The sequence below is a fragment of the Miscanthus floridulus genome, chromosome 10, assembly GCF_019320115.1.
Source record: "Miscanthus floridulus cultivar M001 chromosome 10, ASM1932011v1, whole genome shotgun sequence".
Lineage (NCBI taxonomy): Eukaryota > Viridiplantae > Streptophyta > Magnoliopsida > Poales > Poaceae > Miscanthus > Miscanthus floridulus.
Genome location: NC_089589.1, coordinates 121,896,060 through 121,917,540, shown reverse-complemented (window position 1 = coordinate 121,917,540; position 21,481 = coordinate 121,896,060). Strand labels below are relative to the sequence as shown.

Here is a 21,481-nt window from a genome sequence, read left to right as displayed (position 1 = left end):
TAGCATATAGCTTATGATCTCTAAGTCTGGTCAAGACAATTCTCAGATGCTCTTCATGATCCTTCTCGTTCTCGGAGTACACCAGAATGTCATCAATGAACACAACCACAAACTTATCCAATTCTGGCATGAAAATTATATTCATCAAAAACATAAAGTATGCAGGAGTATTTGTCAAGCCAAAGGACATAACAAGATACTCATACAATACGTATCTGGTGGAAAATGCGGTTTTCGGTATATCTTGTGGCCTAATCTTGATCTGATGGTAACCGGATCTCAAATCTATCTTGGAGAACACCTTAGCCTTGGCTAACTGGTCAAACAGAACATCAATATGAGGCAAGGGATACTTATTCTTGATGGTTACAGCATTAAGTGGCCTATAATCCACGCACATTCTCAACGTGCCCTCTTTCTTCTTCTTCACAAATAAGGCGGGACATCCCCATTCAGACTTGCTTGGCCGGATAAACCCCTTTTTTGATAACTCTTCTAGTTGCTTCTTCAGCTCAACTAATTCATTCGGAGGCATCCGATAGGGTCTCCTTGAAATCAGAGCTGTTTCGGGGATTAACTCAATTCCAAACTCAATATCCCTATCTGGCGGAAGACCAGGTAACTCATCTGGGAATACATCTGGAAACTCATACACTACCGGAATCTAATGAATAGGAATAACTTCAGTAGCACATGTCACACTTATAAGGTCCATTCTCCGAGGCAATGGTACTTGGAAAGTATCCTCACCCTGGGGATCCTTAAGGGTAAGTACCTGACTTCCTGTATCTATAACTGCTCCCCAATCCTTCATCCAATTCATCCCTATAATGACATACAGAACTAGTCCAAGCATAACTATCAAGTTCACTCGAAACTTTCTGCTACCTAATTCAAGGGTTGCCCCTCGAACCATCTGATTGGTCAAAACATCAGCCCCCACAGAACTTATACGGTAACCATAACCCAATTCTGTGCATAGTTGTTCATGTTTCCGTGCAAATGCTTGACTCATAAAAGAATGCGATGATCCAGAATCAAATAGAACAACTGTAGGGTGTTGGTTGACAGGAAACTTACCAGCGGTTATGGGCTCTCCCTCAGGAATCTCATCCACAGTCGTACTATGCACCCGAGCAGTATAGGTCTGCTGCTTCTTCTGCTTTCTTACCTTGAGCTTATCATCACCACGCAAGCCAGTCAAAGTCCAGTAGGTACACTCAAGACCCTGATACGTTCTGATAGCGGCAAACATAGCACTCATAGCATGGTTGTCGCTAGCCTGTCCCTCAGCTGGACCTCTGACCAAAGCACTTCCCTAAGGCTGAACCCAAATAGCATCATGAGGATCATCCCTAGGAAAGGTGCCAGCTAGAGCTGCTGCAAGCTCACTGGGAAATCTGCTCATGATGTTCCTGATGACACGGAAAGCTGCTCCCTCTGCACCCTCAACAGGAGTGCAACCCTCAAACTCCAAGTGCCAACCATCCCACTCTGGAGCATCACCAAGAGCAGGAACTGTGATCTCTACCACTGCAAGTCCATCCTCTGCTAACTGGCTCTCATTCCAAGAGTACACCGGCTCTTGACCCTCTGGGTACCCCACATCATGGAGCACTCTCCAAAGCAAGGTTGGCATGCCAAACTCGCTCAAGAAGGTGTCCGTGGTGCGGTGCTCCCTCAGGGCCAACTGACGTCGAGGTGCTCTTCCTCCGGTGGACTTACGGGCGGTCTACTTTGTGCGGGCCATCTATAGCAAAAAAAATTATTACCCCATGAGAACATATTTTAGGTGATACAACTTTTATCAAAATGAGATAATCAATTTATAAGGGGAGGAATGCATGACATGAATGAAATGCACAAGTAATATGATGTATGTACGTGCCGTACGTTCTCACAAACTTATGAAATAAATAATTTCTAGTGATGAATTCGGTGGCATACAAACGATCTCTCAAATATGTATCTAATTCGTTCTACACGATAACGTTGTTATGTACCTGTAGAAGATTCATTTCAGTCCAATTCCCAATGAATGCATAAAAGCAGTAAATTTTATCTACACGCTCTACACGAATCCCCATATATGCGTACAACGGTAGTAACTACCCGAACCATCGTCCTATTGACGGCATCGACTCAATGGACGGAATACCCACACATGAGATACCTTTGTAAAACATGTATAGAACATGTAATTACTCCAGCATCATATAAGCATTCACCCTAGATCGGTGGTGTATCCGATCATGCTCTCACAACTCATACTTACCGAGGCATAGAGGCAAATGATCCATACACTACCACTCAAACAAGTGGCACTCATACAATAGCACGCCGTATGGGCAACGAAAGAGAAATATGATGCAAGAACCCCAAGTTAGTACTTAATTAAGCCACCTAGAGTCCTTAACTGGGCATAAAGGATATGACCACTGGCACACTTTTTAGTTTGGAACTCACGTTTTTCAAACGCCTTTTTGTTTTAAATACACTTGTGAACAGTAACACGCTAAACCATGCTCTGATGCCAGCTATAATAGAACCGACCAATTATACAAAATTAAGTAAGAAATCATCCACCAGAGTAGACGATTTAGCAAACTTAAGCCCGTATAACCCGGTAGTCCGTGAAATCACGAAGGATTTCAAACCAACTCACATACCAGCCAAGATCGTAATAAAGTTTAGCAGTCACCATCACATATTACATAAAAGTTCGCATCACAGGTACATCAGAGTTTAAACAAAGTTATTACAAACCGAGTTCAAATAGAAGTAGTGGAAGCCATTTGTTCAAAACCACACACACTCACACGGAGTTCAAGTATAGTGCTAGCTGATGATCATCTCCAACAAAAGCATTAGATGAGACATAAGGAATGACCATGCCCATGGTCCTAAGCATCATCCATTGCAGGATAAAGGCAGTTGATACAGTAGCCATAATACATCTGCCCATCTGCAACAAGTGGGAACAGAACCCTGAGTACGAGAAGGTACTCAGCTAGACTTACCCGACATAACCGAAAATAAAGTGACACCAAGGATTATAAAGGGCTTTATAGTAGGGTAGCTGACTCATTTGCAAAAAGGCATTTTTAGCATTTCAAGAATCTTTCCAAAAGCATTATTGTCAAGTTAATTATTATTAACCTGTCGACTACATTTGTACCTATACTAGAGCAAGCATGTGATTAAGCAAATAATGATAACCAATGATCATTAACAACTTCCATAATGTCATATCCATTATAACCATCCAAGTGTTCCATCAACATTACTACGATGAAGTAACTCAAGTCAAGTGTTCACTATCTAGTGAACGATGGCGATTCGAATCGATTATTAACCAGCTGGTAATTTATTCCTTACACAAACCTCACTCACCTGCTAAAGTGAGGTATCGGTCACTGAGTCAACTATCCAGGAAAAATCTCTAGTTTGCCAGGAACCACATGTACCTGGGGGCCGACCGACTGCCTTTCGAACTTATCATCGCGCCCCCATGTCCTACCACACCTGCTCCGGTACAGTGCGCTGCGGGCAATCCACTCGGCCCGAATAATCTTCCAGCTTCGTGGTCGAAAGGTACGTTATTCGGCCAGCTAAATGTAAGGCATGCGTTCAACATGACCTGAGGCCCAACAACGGTCGGTCCTTAATCGACACAGACGGAAAGCACTACAGTCCAAAACTCTGTAAGTCTCCGTCCGGTCTCAACTTCAAATTAACACTTAGTTATACCATGACTACATAGTTATCCGAGCAGATCCAGGTAACCACCTATAGCTCGCAGGTGACAGGAAATCACTCGACTTCTACCGGTCTAAGCCAGCTAAGCATTGACTCGACTACGGATACCAGGGTAACAAGGATATAGTATAATAAAGGTAAACAAGGTATAATGCAGCAACAGTTGCAAACAACTCCTGAACATAATGCATCAATTAAAGTAAAGCATTAATTAATAATCGCAAACCGGGGAGAAAAATGCTCCGGGGCTTGCCTCTCTCGAAGGAGCTCGGGCGGTGATCGGGGCACTCCGAAAGTTCCTCAATGTCCTCCTCGTCTGCTTCGGTCACTTCTTGCGACTGCACCTCGAGCTGCTCCTCAGGCTCCTCGGGTACGACGATTGGGCTCTCGGTTTGTGATCCTGTATGATGCAGGTACGTAAGTGCTTATGCAAAAGGTGCATCGGATGAAATGAACACAATGAATATGCTTGCATGCAAGGTAGATGAGCATGATTCGCTTCAATGGGGAGAGTATAATACAAATCTCATACAAGGTAGTCAACATCATCCAAGAACATGTACTACAAGCACATGTCATCTACTGCATTCTCTTCTACTACTAATATGCTAAGTCAACACATCTCATTAAATGCTTCAAAGATACACCAAAGCTTCACTAATTTCTTAATCATGCATAAAGCAACATTTGATTAAACCCTAATTAATAATAGGTTTGAATAGCAACATCTATTTTTATAGCATAGAAAAATCTTAGAAAATTACCATAGCATAGTACTACCCTAAGTAGTCTACCATCAAATTTTTATGGTATTTGGATAAGTGGAATAGCCTACACAAAAATGACAAGCCTGGACCTAAATATGAGCATGAAAATACTTTGTATTATGAAAAGTGTCAAACAACAAATTTAGTATTTTTCCCATGATCTTCATAGCATACAATCACTATACAAAAAGTTTCACCTACCTGTATTATTCATATTTTTAGCCCTAGAAATTTTTACAAGAAATTAGCAATTAATACACATAGCATACCTAGCCATATCTTTCCACATAACATGTATGTTATATATTTTTAACAGAAAGTACATCACTTAAATAGATCAATAAAATTAGCACCATATTTTTCTGACCTATATTCTATTTACTATACATTTTCCAAGAAATCAGCATTTATTCAATTTAAATAAAGCTATACAGAAAAGTATCACAAATTTGACATGCAATATTTTTAACAGATAGATCTAGTCACAAGAAACCTAGCAAAATTTGTTTCAACAAATTTGGAGCTATTTTGAGCAAGTTATGACTTTTTGGAACATTTAACATTTTTTAGAAAATCATTTCCTAAATCCTTTTAAAAAACCAGCCGATGAAAACGTTGGGTGCACCCGGTGCTGTGCACCCAGACCTGAGTCAGGGCGCTGACGAGCGGGCCCCCACGGGTCAATAGCCCCCCACCTATCGGTCAGACCGAAACAGGAGCGGAGCTGACCGGCCGACTCTCACCGACGGTGAGGTAGCCGGCGGTGCGGTCACCACCAGCAGCTCACCCGTGACGAGGCGGACGCGGTGCACCAAGAGAAGGCATTAGAGGAGCTCGGAAGTGAGCTCAACGGCGCGCATGGCGGAGCGGTGGCGTGGCTCGTCGGCGGTATGCCGACTCTGGCCACGACAGGGCGCGGGGAGGCACGCATGAGATTTGCGAGGGCAAGGCGGTGCTCACGCGCACGAAAGGAAGGAGAGAGGTGGAGCGGAGAGGGGGTGGCAGACGCGGCGCGGCGGGTGTAGGCGCGACAGGAGGGGCGCGGGGCAGGCCGGCGGTGCCGCGCGGCGAACTCGCCGGCGCATGGCCGCCACGCGGCGTGCGCGCTCTGGCGCCGGTCGGGCGCGTGCGCGACGAACGGGCGCGGCGCGGAGGTAGGCCGGGCCGGCCTGTGCGGCTGGGCCAAAAGCGAGGCGCGAGGCCCACTAAGGTGAAATGATATTTTTTTTAATTCTTTTCTCTCCCAAATTCATTCAAATGAATGTTTGAACTTTTTCAAAGCAGTTTCAAACTTTGGCCCAAAAATAAAAGTTGCTCAAAAATTTATTCTCTACAACTTTGCTTTAGGAACCAACTAAAAATTTTGCATAGATTTTGAATTGGGAAGTAAAAGCTAAATAGGGAGGATTTTTGACCATTTTCAATAATAATTTCAAAAGCATATTTTGTCAAAAGTTTGAATACAAACTTTGCTCCAAAAATTGTGCTAAATAATTCTAGATTATTTACAATTATAGCCAAACATGTTTTATTAGCCTAGCAAGCATAATTAGGGCAAATATAACTCTAAACAAGTGTATGCAACATTCATGTTTCACGAGCATGTTTCATATGTTTCAAAGCATTGTTTTAGTTATTATTTACATGATTAGGCATGTATGATTATGATGCTTGATGATGCATAATATGCATGATTTGCAGTGCCTAAATGCTTGCATAACACCGGGGTGTTACAACGGTAATGGGTCTTAATGGCGCGGTGGCGGGGCGAAGCTCCAAATTGGAGCTTGGCCTTGCACGGTTCAAGTCTAGATGGGGCGGGCAGCGAGAGGACATGAGAGCGCAGGCGTAGGCACATGGAATTGATGGGGGATGGCTTGTGGCATGTAGGCGGCCTGGCGCGGCTCGATGGTGGTAGCAAAGAAGAGGACAGGGGAGGGGCGGGAGACGGTGGAACACAGTCAAGGCTCGCCCTATGCTTGCTTGGCGAGACACGATCGATGCGACCGGAGCGACCACGGCTAGCACTAGCTGACAACACACGCTCAAGGTCGGCGTGGCCCGCACGCCGCAGTGCCATAAATTGCATGGCGACGACAGTTTGGCCTCGTGCGTGCAGCGTCCAAGCGGGCCAGTGGCGCAGCGCAGCAATGCGACGGTAGCGGCAGCGGTGTTGTCGTGGCATGGCACGGAGGGCAGCAACAACGCGCGGCAACGGCAGCAGGCGGGGGCAACGTGACGTGCCGAGTCGGGTAGCCACGGCTCCGCGCAGCGACAGCCCGAGGCGGCCAGTGATGTGGCCAGAGCGCGGCCACGCGCGTGCTTGCGCGCATCGAGTGCCACGACGTCGAGGCCGCTCGGCATGGTGATCGCGCCCCGCCAGGAAAAACAGCCCGAGAACACGCTGTGCATGGATTTTAAAGCGTTCGAAACAACTACAGTTGATCTAATCCCCAAACCACATAGACTACTCTAAAGAGGGCACCTTAGGCTATCAACAAGAGCTAAAGAACGACACCACTTCTAAACTCATTTTTTACATAATAAATTACCAAACATAGCTTTGTCAATCTGTTTTCAGATTTAAGAAATTGACTAAGTCTTGAGTTGTATTTGCTTCAAATTCAATTTCCAAGCTATTAGAAATGTTAGCTCGCGTTATTATCTTGTTAAAACAAAAGTTGCACTATCTTCTACAAAATGTGTACTTCAAACTTTATTAAGGTGTCACATATATGTTTTATAGCATTTTTGTTCAATAAAAATTAGTTAACATATCTGCTTGCTAACTTTATAAATCATGAATTAACTTTTCGTTTTACATTTTTACGACTCATTTAAGTTACAATGCTTTACCTATCCATCACACCACATGCAATATCACTTAAGTATGATGCTCATGATATGTTTTAGCAAGTGATTCACTGTGTAACAGCGAGGGTGTTACATGGGAGCATGATGGTGGAGGCTAGAAGGGGAGGGAAGCACAATGGTGTATATTATGAAGGGACCATAATGCCTAGGAGGGGGGTTAATAAGGTCACTCTAAAACTATAGGCTTTAAAAACCACTTATAAAAACCTAGACAAGTTTTGTCTATATGTGCATTAGATTTTCTAAGTGTTGCTATGTGTGTTAGACACAGCAACACTTAGAAGATCACTTATTTAAAGCGGCCGTTCCAATCTTATCAACTATCCTAGCAAGCTTGTGACTTGCAGGAAGCATAAAATAATGACAAATGGAAGTGTGCCATAGATGTTGAACATCAAGCTTTGAAGAAAAACAAGACTTGGCGTTGAGGTGATAAAAACATAATTGACTGTTGTTGGGTCTATAAACTCAAGGGAAAAGTAGATGGATCTATTGGTAGTTACAAAGCGAGATTAGTGGCAAAAAGTTTTTTTAGCAAAGGTACGCCATAGATTATGAGGATACTTTTAGCCTAGTTGTTAAAGCTGCTACTTTCATGCTTTTGTTGGCTATTGTTGTTTCTAAAGGTTGGAGCTTACGATAGTTAGATGTGCAGAACACATTTTTACATGTTGCTTGGAAGAGGACGTTTATATGAGACAGCCGCTAGGTTATGGAAATTCACAAGCTCCACATTATGCATGTAAGTTGGATAAAGCTATTAATGGTTTAAAACAAGCTCCTAGAGCATGGTATTCTCAGTTGCGCTCTATGCTACAACAAACTTGGGTTTATGTCATCCAAGTCAGGTACATCTTTGTTTATCTTCAACAAGTCTGGAGTTACAATACTTATGTTAATATATGTTGTTGATATCATTGTTACTAGCTCATCTGATCAGGCAATTTTAGCACTAGTAAAAGACTTGGGTAGTTGCTTCGGATTGAAAGACTTGGGGGATTTGCATTATTTCCTTGGTATAGAAGTGAAGAGAACTCACAATGAAATTGTTCTCTCTCAAGAGAAATATGCACAAGACCTGCTGAAACGTGTTAATATGGAGAATTGCAAACATGCATGTTTCTACTCCATTATCAGTTTATGAAAAATTGTCTACTTATGATGGTGAATTGCTTAGCTCAGAAGATAGTACAATATATAGAAGCATAGTGGGTGCACTTTAGCATTTGACAATCACAAGACCTGACATAGCATATTGTTTAACAAGATATGTCAATATCTTCATGTGCCAACCCCTGTTCATTAGATAGCTTCAAACTTGCAAAGGGAGTCCTAAGATATGTACAAGGAACCATCGGTTTAGGGGTGACATTCGGAAAGTCACAATATACTCTTATTAGTGTATTCTCTGATGCAGACTGGGCAGGATGTGTCGATGACAGAAATTCCACGAGTGGTTTTGCTATTTTCTATGGGAATTATTTAATTTCTTGGATTGCTAAAAAAACAGGCAATTGTATCTCGATCAAGTATTGAAGCTGAATATAAGTCTATGGCAAATGCAACTGCACAAATAATTTGGTTACCATCCATATTAAAGGAACTTGTATTTCTCAAAAATCAAAAACCTTGTATTTGGTGTGATAGTTTGGGAGCTACTTATCTCTCGGCAAAACTCTTAGAGATGCTCTTATTACTTAAAATTGGTGTAACTAGAAATTCGGGTATGGGAAGGAATATTTCGCTTGATTTTTCTAGGTAGAATTGGTATAACTAAAAACACAGTTGTGTTGAAGGAATATTTCATCTGATTTTTCTAGGTAGGAACATGTAACTAAAAATCTAGGAATATTTCACCCCATTCTTTCACACTTCTATATTTCAGGTGCCTAAATTTTAAGATAATTTCAGAGAACATCTTGTACAACCAACTAGTACGAGTAAATTGTTACTTTTGTGATTTGTTATTCGTCTTTGTTGTATATATCGATTTTTTGTCCTTTTCTTGCTATAGATTGTCAATTGTCTTTGTGCTGACACAGATCAGATTTTGTAGTTTTGTCTAAAAGGTTTTTCGTTTTCAGAACCGAAAATTACAGATTATGTCTGTATAAACTGCGGTTTAAGTATAAAACATATGCAATAACCGTTGCCTAAAAACACTTGAATTTTAGCAAGTCCCAATTCTGAGTGTAGGAAGGAAAACTTTCGTCTAGCAAAACTAATTTCTTATTTAGGAGACATATCCTATTTATAAATCGGAAGGAAATTAATTGCTTTGGTAAACTGATTTTGCAAGGACCTGTGCCAGTCAACGGAAATGCGTCGACGTCTTCTACCGGTCGCCATGGACGTAGCCCGTAGCCGTTGGCAGGAAACCTCTGAGCTCTGCGCCTCTGCCTGAAGAGGAAACAGCGTGCTTCTCTTGCCGAGTTCCCGTCCATGTCCTTTGGCGTGCAGTGCTCTCGATGCAGAGGCAATGAGGCTCACATGACATGGAGTCATGGATCTAATTATTTTACGACTTTGCAGATAAGCCTCTGAGTTGCTGAGGAATAGTCAAGAAACAGAGTGGAGCGTTGCTCGTCGGAGATGAAGCTGAAGCATGCCTGGGACGTATGGGGGGAGTGGGAGATCCGCGTGCTGGTCCTCTCCAGCCTCGCCCTGCAGGTCTTCCTCCTCTTCGCTGGCGGCCAGCGCAAGCGCGTCGCCGAGTGGTGGCTGCGCATGCCGCTCTGGCTCGCGTACCTACTGGCCGACTACGTCGCCATCTACGCGCTGGGCAACCTGTCCCAGAACCAGAAGCTCTGCGACGGGTCCCGGGACGCCGAGATGCACGTGCTCGTCTTCTGGGCGCCGTTCCTCATCCTCCACCTCGGCGGCCAGGACACCATCACCGCGTTCGCCGTGGAGGACAACGAGCTCTGGCTGCGCCACTTGCTCAGCCTCGTGTCGCAGGCAAGGTTTTAAATAGCCGGCTAAGCCATTTAGCTTTCAATGTCCGAAAACAGGCTATAGCCAGCTATAGCGGGCTATAGCGACAGCTAAGGGCTAACTTATACATGAAAAAACTTAGCTAAATCCTTCTTAAACAGCTGTAGCCGGAGATAGCGGATGCTATAGCAGGAGATTTAAAACATTGGTCGCAGGTCGTCCTCGCCGGGTACGTGTACTGGAAGTCGCGCCCGGGCGTCCGGCTCATGGTCCCGGCGGTCGTCATGTTCGTGCGGCGTGACCAAGTACGGCGAGCGGACGCTGGCGCTCCGGGCGGCGAGCATGGGCAGCCTGCGCAGCTCCATGCTGACGCCGCTGGACCCGGGCCCCAGCTCCATCCTGCGCAGTTCGTGGAGGAGTGCCAGTCGAGGAGGGACGCCGGGCTGGTGGTCAAGATCGTCATCGTGCCGGAGCGGCCTCCCGACGACGACGCCCACGTCGAGGTGAAGCGGGTGGCCTACTGCGACCTGGTGTACAGCGCGCACCGGCTCTTCCACACCGTCCGCCGCCTCTTCGTGGACCTCATCCTCAGCTTCCAGGACCGCATCGACAGCCTCGCCTTCTTCCGGAAGCTGAAGATGGAGCAGGCGTTCAAGGTCGTGGAGATCGAGCTGGTGCTAATGTACGAGTCCCTCCACTCCAAGGCCCCCGTGATCCACGGCTGGCTGGGCCGGGGCCTGCGCGTCTTCACCCTGGCCGCGCCCGTCGTGTCGCTCGTGCTCTTCGCGCGCGCCGCCGGCGAGACGCGAGGCTACGGCTACGCGAGCGTCGACGTCGACATCTCCTACGTGCTGCTGGGCGGCGCCGTCTTCCTGGAGACCTACGCCATCCTCCTGATGGTCATCTATCCCTGGACGTACGCCGACCTGCGGGTCAGCGAGCGGCTCCGGCCGGCGGCGAAGGCGGTGTTCTGGCTCATCGAGTTCTTCCAGCCGGAGACGAGGCCGAGGTGGTCGAACCAGATGTCGCAGTACAACCTCATCAGCTACTGCCTCAGGGACGAGCGCCGCTGGTACAAGGACCTCATGGAGTGGCTGGAGTGGAGGTGGAACATCCGCGTGAAGACCATGTGGGACAGCTGGAGGTACACGAAGAAGATCGCGTGTCGGAGCCGCCGAAGCGCCTCGTGTTCGAGCAGCTCAAGAGCAAGGCCAGCAGCACCATGGACCCCAAGAGCTACCGGACGATCGGCGAGCACCGCGGCTAGTTGAACTTGGGCAAAAATAACCGAGAACCGAATCGAAATAACTGGAATCGAAACCGAATTAACCGAAACCGAAAATTTTAGTTCCTAGTTCGGTTCTCAGTTCTTAGGAACCGAAATAATGCCGGGTAATTCGGTTCCAGACCTCGGTTAACCGAACAAAACCGAAGAACCGAATCTGTACATATTGGCCCAATAGCAAAAGAACCGAACTGTATGGCTGATGTAATGTATGGCTCGGTTATGTGATGTATGGCTCGATTTTCATTTTCCCCCTTTTCTTCCCTTCTGTTTCACTGATGTAATGTATGGCTCGGTTAGTTCGGTTCTAACCGAAACCGAAACGAATTAACCGAGACCGAATTTCCTCGGTTCCAAGTTTCCTAGCGCTAACCGATCGGTCCAGTTTTATGCTAACCGAATTTTATAAAGAATCGAGGAACCGAATCGATCGGTTTCGGTTAACCAAATGTCCAGGGCGACGGCTAGTGGGCGCTCCAGCGCAAGGGCCTGTACAAGCAGCTGGGCTGGAGCGTCGACTGCGATTTCGACGAGAGCATCCTCCTCTGGCACATCGCCACCGACCTCTGCTTCTACGCCAACCCTGAGAACGCCGGCGGCGGTCCGGAACGCCAGGACGCTCTGCCGGCGCTGAGCAGGAGATATCCAGCTACATGCTGTTGCTCCTGGTGATGCGCCCGTTCATGATGATGGCGAGCATCGGGCAGATCCGGTTCGGGGACACCTGCGCGGAGGCCAAGAGCTTCTTCCGGCGAGCCGACGAGGCCGGGTGCGCGGACAGGCTCCGGGCCGTGGACACGTCCATCGCGGAGCCGCGGGACGTGAAGGGGGACCGGAGCAAGTCGGTGCTGTTCCAGGCATGCAAGCTCGCGAGGCAGCTGCTGGAGCTGGAGGGCGTCACGGAGGCCAAGCGCTGGCGGCTCGTCGCCAGCGTGTGGGTGGAGATGCTCTGCTACGCCTCAGGCAAGTGCGGCGGGAGCGCCCACGCCTGGCAGCTCAGCCAGGGCGGCGAGCAGCTCACCGTCGTGTGGCTGCTCATGGCGCACTTCGGCGTCGGCGACCAGTACAGGGTGGAGTCCGGCCACGCCAGGGCCAAGCTCGTCGTCGACACGTAATGTAGGCCCGGGGCATGGCATGACAGTGTTTGAAGCGTTGGGAGTTTAGCGACGGGGGTCGGCCGCTCGGGGAAGTGACACAAGCCACAGCTGGCGAGAACCGGATGCCGGCGGCTACAAGGCTGTTTGCATGCCTTCACCGATGCTGAGAAAAGTCTCAGCAGAGTTCAGACATACGTACAAGTTACGCAGTCCAGGGTTCTAATGTTTTGTAGTACAAGAAATCAGTAATTGAACACTGCAACTTGTTTTTCCACAGTGAGGTTCAATATAAATATATAATTCCAAGTTCTTTGTTTTCTTGTTTTGTTTTGTTTTTTTGAAAAAAAAATAGTTTTGTTTTCCAATCATTAAGGTATAATACAGTATAAATATAATTCCAAGCTCTTCAATGTATTGTTTTATTTTATGCAAACTAGGCTTTTAACACCTAAAGAAGCCAACTAACCACAATGCTTACAGCAGAAAACTAACTACCGAAAACACTGAAGCTCTAAGGCAGAACATTGATGTATACATGGAAAGCGACGTTGCTGGAAGTGTCATTCAGTCTAACAACAAACGCAGGTCCGGGAAGTTTTACATTACACTCTTCTTTGACTAACAGGCATCAACCATTACTCTGAAAGTGATGCGAAAACGAAACAACGCAGGCACACATAATTACAGACAGCACACTTACATGACTTTTGTAGTCAAAGCGACATAGAGTGTCGGGTTTGCAACTGACTTGCTACTCCAACAGTAAGGTGTTGTTCCAAGATCCGTGCATCTTTTTCTTCGATGGATGTCAAGGAGCCTTCTTTCCTAGCCACCTTTTCTTTAGTAACCACTAAGAATCAGATCACGGGAACATACCTTCGAGGTACTCCTCGAAGCCTTCGTCATTATTCCCTGAACTCCTTGAAGAAGCTCCACTCCGATCTGCAGAATTGTTTGCAAGGGTGAGTTTCTGGCTACCACAATTTATTGCATCCTCAATTTCCCAAGGAAAAAAAAACACAACTATACATAGCATGGAACAATCGACAAAGCTCAATGCCATCACAGGTTCTAGTGAGCCTAATGCCAGCCATATGTTCTCTCCAGATATGTGGCACCTTTTTGTTGCCTCGATGAGCGCCAGGCACCACAACCACACCATTTTTTATCATTTTAATTTTCTGATTCTTTTTCCTTACCGTATTCTATACAGTTATTTTCAGTGCCAGAGGGGTTCACCCACCGCTCCAAAATTATCATTCTACCAATCTACCATATGGCTGGTTAGGCAACAGGGATGTTATAAAAAGCCGGTTTGCGGGTTTATAAGCCTGAGTTTTTAAATTTGGGGCCAAACAAGCCCTTAATTAAGCATAGCATGCCTGCCCCCAAAATGCATCATAGTTCATAACCACACACAAAGGTGTCCGCAATCATGGATACCTTTTTTCTTTCTTCTATATTTCTCGTCCTCGTCCTCTGAGGTATCATCATTTTCCTCATGTTTTCTGCAGTATGAAAAGCGGAATTAAAGAATATAGGGTAAAGAAACATAATGGGGGTGGAGAAGAACTAGAAGTACCTCTTTCTCTTGTCGCTGTCTTTCCATTCAATTTCCTTTTCACCAGAGAGCTCATTTTCCTTCTCTTTCTCCTTTTGCCTCTTATAAGCAAGCTTTTCTGCACATCTTTCATAATGTACTACAATCAGGCTAAATAACCAATTGAATGCTTGCTTCAACAAAAAGAAGGCAGGAATGACAGCAGGACTCGGTGGTCCATGGAAAAGCTTAATTAAACAAATATCATAACAAGAAAGTACAGCAGTGATAGTTAAAAACTGTTTCAAACAAATACTATCACGGAACAATGGATTCACTAACCTTTTGCAGGCTACCAACTTCACTAGTGCTTGTTTCTGTTCCCCTGCTTCAACATAAGAAAAATTGACCTGAACATGAGATAAAGAAAAAAGAAATGTAAGGACTACAAATACAGCTAAAACAGTTCTTTGGGAAAAAAATGCATTGTACACATTTTAGTATCAACAAGATATTAGCACATAGCATACCTCATAACTACCTAGACCATGTTTTTCATCACAATGCCTATTGCCACAGATAAATTGCCCTGCATAAGAGCATATTCTGGTTATTACGGAAGTATTATTGATATTGATCAACAATAGCAGATCTTGTTTGCAAGAATATTATATTTCTGATCTCTCGGGGAACTTTCTGCGTTCTGTTACACATAAGTATAATAATATATGAGAAAACTACAACAATGGCTTTCAAAAACTAGAATTCAGTTCTGATCCATTTTGGAGTTTGAGGTTGTTCAATGCAAGCAACCCCCACCTGTCCTTTGCTAAGTGTAACAAGCAACCCTTTAAGCTCGGTAACATTGATAGTTTGATACAGTTTCTTTAAATACCCGTTTAAGTTCTGGACTTCCATTTGAAAGGTCTGTTAGTAGCAACAGAATACTCATATGATCCAAATTCAGCCACAGTTTTCAGGTAAACCATTTTAGATGGAATTTAACTGATAGGATTACTGAATAATACCCTTGCCAGATATCACCTCCTTTTCTGTTCTCCATCTCAATCCAATCTGCAGCAGAAAATGCCCTCATAACATGCAAATCACATCCAAAACTACAAATCATTTCAGAAACAAAAGAAGTGGTTGGACACTCATTCATCGTCCTATCATGAGTATGCATGACTGTCATATGCTTACTACTTGTTTTCACTTCTGATAACCAGTGTTTGTGCTGTTGTGCATGCCTACCATATCTAAACATTAATAATGGGTGTGGCAAGCATGCTTACTGCAATATGCACATCGACACAAATCCATAACCAAGGAGAACAGTCATCCTGCTATTACTGCCCATTTATTAATTTATGAAATACGAAATCAAGTTGAAAGAGTATCACAATTGGCATGATATAATTCTTGCAATCCTGCCCGTACGTACAGATCACTCTCTAAAAGTACATAATGGCCCCTCTAAAGGTCATGCTACAAACATTCTTTCTGTTCCATGGTGTTCAAGAGTGAAGGAAAAACTAAGTGTTTACATCAAGAAATGGCTTTCAATGGTAGTATGACACATGGTTAAAGGAACACACCTTGCCTTTTTTGTACTGGGTCATGTCAGCAATGCAATACCTTCCTCAGTTAAGGACCCTAAGCACAATAGAGTTAAACCTTACAAAAATTACAAGGAATAATAAAACCCCATAAAATATAGTTCCCATGTAGACAAGCATCAATCAATCCTAGCTGACAGAATGCGTAAGTTCATGAGGTGAAAGTACGAATTATGAAGTGCTTAACACAGAAGAATGTGGCAATGCAGAGGTCACCAACAGATACATGTCCTTCATATGATAACATTCACATGACTTATGCCTATTTATATCACCAAACTATTAAATATCTTCGTTTAACAACATTAGCTTCAGCATATATGAACATGTTACTTCACAAACTTATCTGAAAAATATGTCATGTACTGACATGTCCTTCCAGAAAAAAACAAAACAATATCAAATATACCAAAAAAAAGGATACTCCTTAAAAAGCTTGTCATAGTAACGTTTGACCAGCCTCTTCTCCCAAGTTGAATCCATGTCATCTTCCTCGGAAAGAATGAACCTTTTACATGATAGAAGTAAAGTGAGGCACTTACAAGTTTCCCAAAACCACAGGGCACATGCATATGTTGTACCATGAACATTTAACAGACATCAGTCTGACCTGTATCCTTCTCTCAGTGTATCTTTATCAGTTTTGATGGGCAAACTACTATCCACATTTTTCTCATGGCCATAAAACTGAACTGTTTAAAGACAAAACAAGTATCAGTGGCAATACATAGATACATCATACAGGAAAGGAAGGATAGATGTGATCTACACTAATATAATAGGGTTTTAAAAAACTGTAAGGTTGAGTGTCTGATCTCCAACTCTTTCTACAATGAAGGGGTAATTCTTTCACGCCACTATTCTTGAAGACTGGGATACATAAAGCAAGAGTTTTTGAAACCTAAAATACATTCTCCTAGTTTTGAATTCATGCATCAGAGATTGCTCATACATATATGATATATCCATGTAGAAGTACTCAAGTACTACCCTATTAGAAGTATGCCAACCAAACCAGTGGCTCAAGAAATCCATCAAAATCCAAGCAACCCCACTTAAGATTATACTTGTCATGCTTTTCAAAGGTTCACACTTCTCCTGGATGTACATGTAGTCAGGTATCAGTATATCACCAGACTGGGAATTGGGATAACAGGACATCATATTGATTCCTTTGTGAAGAAAATAATCCAAATTTGAATGTGTTTTGTATTCAACTAGGGGGTGGTAAGTTACAGATCGAAGTATATGACCAATGTATGGATGAAGGTAGACCCCAATTCTTTCTACAATAGATAGGACTGTTCATCATCCTATTTCTTTTGGAAACCAAGAGTAAGCAAATAAATAGCTTGTTACATGCCACTATCTCAGCTTCCTTCTCACAATAAAAGGTCCATTCTGTGATCTATCCATGGGTTGGCATTGGGCGAAAAAGTAAGGTTTACATAGCTTATTATTCCATTACCATGCTATTCTATTCCGGAACCATTTATTTAAACCTAAAATACAATTCTCATAGTTTTGAATTCATGCATTCGAGATTGCTCATAAATATATCCATGTAGAAATACTCAAGAACTGCACTATTAGAAGTATGCCAACCAAACCAAAGAAACCCTTCAAAATCCAAGCAACCCCACTTAATATTATACTTGCCATGTTTTTCCAAAAGTTTATACTTCACCTAAATGTACATCTAGTCAGGTACCAGTATATCACAAGACTGAGAATTGGGATAACAGGACATCGATTCCATTGTGAAGAAAACAATCCAGATTTGAATATATTTTGTATTCAACTAGGGAATGTCAAGTTACAGATCTAAGTATGTGACCAATGTATGGATGAAGGTAGACCCCAATTCTTTTTACAATAGAGGGGAGTGTTCATCATCCTATTTCATTTGGAAACCAAGAGTAAGCAAATAAATAGCTCGTTACATGCCACTATCTCAGTTTCCTTCTCACAATGAAAGGTCCATTCTGTGAATCTGTGATCTATCCATGGGTTGGCATTGGGCAGAGAAGTAACATTGCACCAGGTTGGAGACCAGGGCTTAAATCCCATGTAAACAAAAATCCCCATTAAAATGTTTTCTGTATTAAGCTAGCTAACAAGATATATTTTGAAATACATAATCCATGTATTAATGAAGGTAGCCCCCAATTCTTTCTAATGTAGAGGGGACTGTTCATCATTCAGTTTATTTTGGAAGCCAAGGTTAAGCAAATAAATAACTCATTATATGCCACTGCCCCAGTTTCCTCTTCACCATGAAAGGGCAAATCAAATCTGCCCAGACATTTGCAGTGGGACTGTGGGACAAGTTACCGATATATCAAATTTAAAGCTATGCCCAAAGCAGTCACGCCACCATGTTGAATGGCTGTGATCCGATGCAGAAGCCTATAAAGGAATTCAATAAGATTTTTAGTGTGTTGATTGCTCCGTTCCATACATAATGCAGCATTTCAGGTAATTAGTAATAACAGAAGTGCCAGCAGCTTGCGGCATATACTTTAGAGCATCATGAGTATGTTGTATGTGCTGGTTCCTACAGTAACAGAAGAACTGCAAGTTACAAATGTTCCCTATTTCTTTTGACATAGAGAACACCATCAGTTTACCAGGTATAATTTGGCTTACATAGCTTATTATTACATTACCATGCTATTCTTTTCTAGAAACCATTTATTTCAACAACAGATCAGTGGCGGATCTACACTTAAGCTGTGGGTTTTGCCACAACATGTTAAACCCCATACGTAACACTTGTTAATTAACTTGCAATTAATCTATCTTGTGTATATCTATGTCAAGCTTGGCCCCACAGGGTTTGGATCTTGGATCCGCCACTGCAACAGATAATACCTTAACCTACACAATTCCCAAATGAATCAACGAAAAACGTGGGGAAAGACAAGGTTGGAATGCATTTGCCAGAAAAGATTGCAGACAAAGATCATACCATAATCCTTCATGAACTTCTTATGGCGATCATAGGCGTTGAGCCCGCGGATGTGCGATTGGTACTGCCTGCATCCATGAAACCCCCATCCAGATTAATGAGACTACTATGCAGCACAAACACCGCAAGAGTACTGAAGTAAGAGCTCAAGATTCCTCGCCTTCGGTTCTGCACTAACCTACACTAACTAGTAACCACTGCAAAGCAATTACAGACAAATAAGTAAATTATTAGGGTTCGTGGACCCAGTAATTTTACATTTCCCAACCGAATGAACCAAGGCATGGTGGAGACGCAAAGAGTACTGAACCATATAAAACATTGCTCTTCAGCAGCCATAACAGCAAGGAATTTAGAGATAAAAAGGCTAGGGTTTCTCTATCCAGTTTGAGCCGCAGGAATCTATCTAAGAATCGAGGGGCGCCAACACAACGGACACATCGAATCGAAGAAGGTAAAGAGAGGCACAGGAACGACATGGGGATTGGCGGATTGCCGCACGAGAGGCTTACATCTTCCTCTCCTCCCTATCGAAGATGGCGGACTTGAGCCGCCCCAGCGACGCCATCGCACTCGCCCGCCCGCGCCGCGTCAGCCCCGCCTTAACCCTAGACAGCCGCGGCGGGCGCTCGAGCACCAGCTCCAGCCGCCGCACGGCTAGGATCCGCGCCGGGGTTCGGGTTTGGGGGCGGCTGGGAAGCGAGCACCTTGTGCGGCGGCGTCGCCCGGAGGGCCACGACTCAGAGCATCTCAAGATAATCCTTATTTTTAGAAACATAAGAAAAAATTCCTCTCCAACTCCTAAAACTTCCTCATAAAATTTAGGCAGCTGGAAAATCCACCCCCCGTTCCATGTAACTTTGCGTGGATCCTACATCGCGTGGATACTGTTCTCCTGTGCGTATCGGTCAGTCGATGGAAGGGCGAGAGAGAAAAAATATATAAAAGTGGTTACGATAATTTAGAAATAATATAGGATTTTTAATATAAAATTGTTTTCAATATTTTAGGAGTAGATTATTAAAAACTTTTAAGATAACCTTTTTTTTCTCTCAGTACCTTTTTAAGAGTTACAAGACTATATGTTTTAGGAGGGAAAAATATGATTCTCTTCGAGATGCTCTCAGGCCTGAGCGTTGCGGAGGTGGAAGAAGAACGGCGGGCCAAGGTGGGCCGTGGGCCGGAGCGCTTGTGTTACCATCCTGCCGTGTCCGCAGTGGCCCATCTTGGCCCACTCGAGGATTGAGCACACTGGCAGACAGTGTGTTGACTCTGAGCCCGGCTACCATAGGGTGCATAAGAAACATTTTAGATTTACGATTTTTTTAAAAAATATTTAGGAGATAAATTATAATCAACTTATAAGACTATTTGGCTAGTAGGTTAGATTTTTTGATTTATAAGAAAAAATGTTTTTAAAAAAAATATTTAAATAAAAACATGTTTTAAAAATCTATTTGTAGGCAGAGAATAACTTAAATACAACATATTTTAAATTGATGCAATAAAAAGGATTATATAACTAAAATACTAAAATTGATAGCACAAACGGATGCAACAAAAACTGAAGAGAATCAGCGCGGGAGTCTAGGCGACATACATGAAATGTTTCTGGTCTAAAGCATTTTGGCGCCGTTCCACAGGATTCTCGCGAGCAGAACCAATTCGATCAACCGAATGACCCCCCCTAAAGTAGCGGTCGTTGCTGCTACATTGCCTGGTGAGAGAGTTTGTAGCTGCAGTTGCTTTAGCTGCAACAAGTGGAGCATGGGCATTCGGTTTGTTGCAACAAACTGGAGTTGGTTTGTTGCACTTAAAACCTATGCCCAATCTCTTGGTGTTTGGAGAGTGTTTCAGTTCTGTTTCGGTTCGGTTAGATTAGGTTTGGTTGTAGGTTTTCGGGTAAAATGTGCCCAGTCCTTTTGTTTGGAGAGTGTTTCGGTATCGTGTAATTTTACCATGTGTTTTCAATGGCAAAATGAATTTTGCCATATGTTTGCAAGTCCTGCAAAAAATCTTAGATTCAGTGGCAATTTCATGGTCGACAGGCATGGTTAACATTTTGGAGGTCGTTATAAGTCAGAGAGTTTAAAGCTATTTGCAACTTGACTATGTGCGCTGTGCGGTAAGTTGAAGATGTAGCCAAATATTTGTCCATACCTTTTGCGCGGTGGACGGAGGAAGTTGGGACCCATACATGGCGCTCTCTTTGCACAAAAGTAATACAGACGCCACACTTGATGCTTGGCACTTGGCAGGCATCAAGGAACGTGATGTGCCTTTTGTTATTTGTTTGGTACTACAACTTGGCTTAACTGTGCTGCTAGCATGACATGGAAATGTACCCAAGACTTAAGACATGCCGTGCTACAGGACAATTATGTGTGCATTGTTTAATACATCTCCGTTGGAGACGGGACTGTTCTTATAATTTGATCACAACGCTATGCTCCATTAATAATAGTGATTTATGAGTTACATGTACACTTTTTTTTTATTTTAGGGGCCGTTTGGATCCATTCATTTTAGAGGAATTAGAATCTACTTAATGGATTATGCTATTTTGCTTGGAATTTGACATTACATAACATTCCCAAGCTCATAAGTAGACCTATCTCAAATTCATAAGGTAGGA

General features: G+C 43.7%; 1 protein-coding gene and 1 pseudogene across 1 annotated transcript; one reads left to right on the top strand and one right to left on the bottom strand.

The window, feature by feature from the left end:
* The first annotated feature begins 9,562 nt into the window (after positions 1–9,562).
* Positions 9,563–12,986, top strand: LOC136489468 (uncharacterized; annotated as a pseudogene).
* A 130-nt stretch (positions 12,987–13,116) lies between these two features.
* Positions 13,117–19,735, bottom strand: LOC136487087 (uncharacterized). Its single transcript, XM_066484220.1, has 11 exons — positions 19,359–19,735; positions 18,847–18,914; positions 16,486–16,567; positions 16,300–16,383; positions 15,855–15,894; positions 15,285–15,330; positions 14,787–14,845; positions 14,599–14,666; positions 14,299–14,403; positions 14,160–14,224; positions 13,117–13,658 (listed from the first exon to the last, which is right to left on the bottom strand). The coding sequence occupies exons 1-11, from the start codon at positions 19,622–19,624 to the stop codon at positions 13,579–13,581; spliced, it is 963 nt and encodes a 320-aa protein (XP_066340317.1). The 5' UTR covers positions 19,625–19,735; the 3' UTR covers positions 13,117–13,578.
* Between the last annotated feature and the right edge of the window lie 1,746 nt (positions 19,736–21,481).

What these genes read in the sequence shown, in the direction of transcription:
- LOC136487087 (XM_066484220.1), bottom strand. Translation starts at nt 19,624, where the DNA reads ATGTTTCTAAAAATAAGGATTATCTTGAGATGCTCTGAGTCGTGGCCC. An exon ending in TATGACAAGCTTTTTAAGGA is followed by an intron (nt 15,895 to 16,299) that starts GTATCCTTTTTT and finishes TAACTGAGGAAG; the next exon opens with GTATTGCATTGCTGACATGA. An exon ending in ATATAGAAGAAAGAAAAAAG is followed by an intron (nt 13,659 to 14,159) that starts GTATCCATGATT and finishes ACAATTCTGCAG; the next exon opens with ATCGGAGTGGAGCTTCTTCA.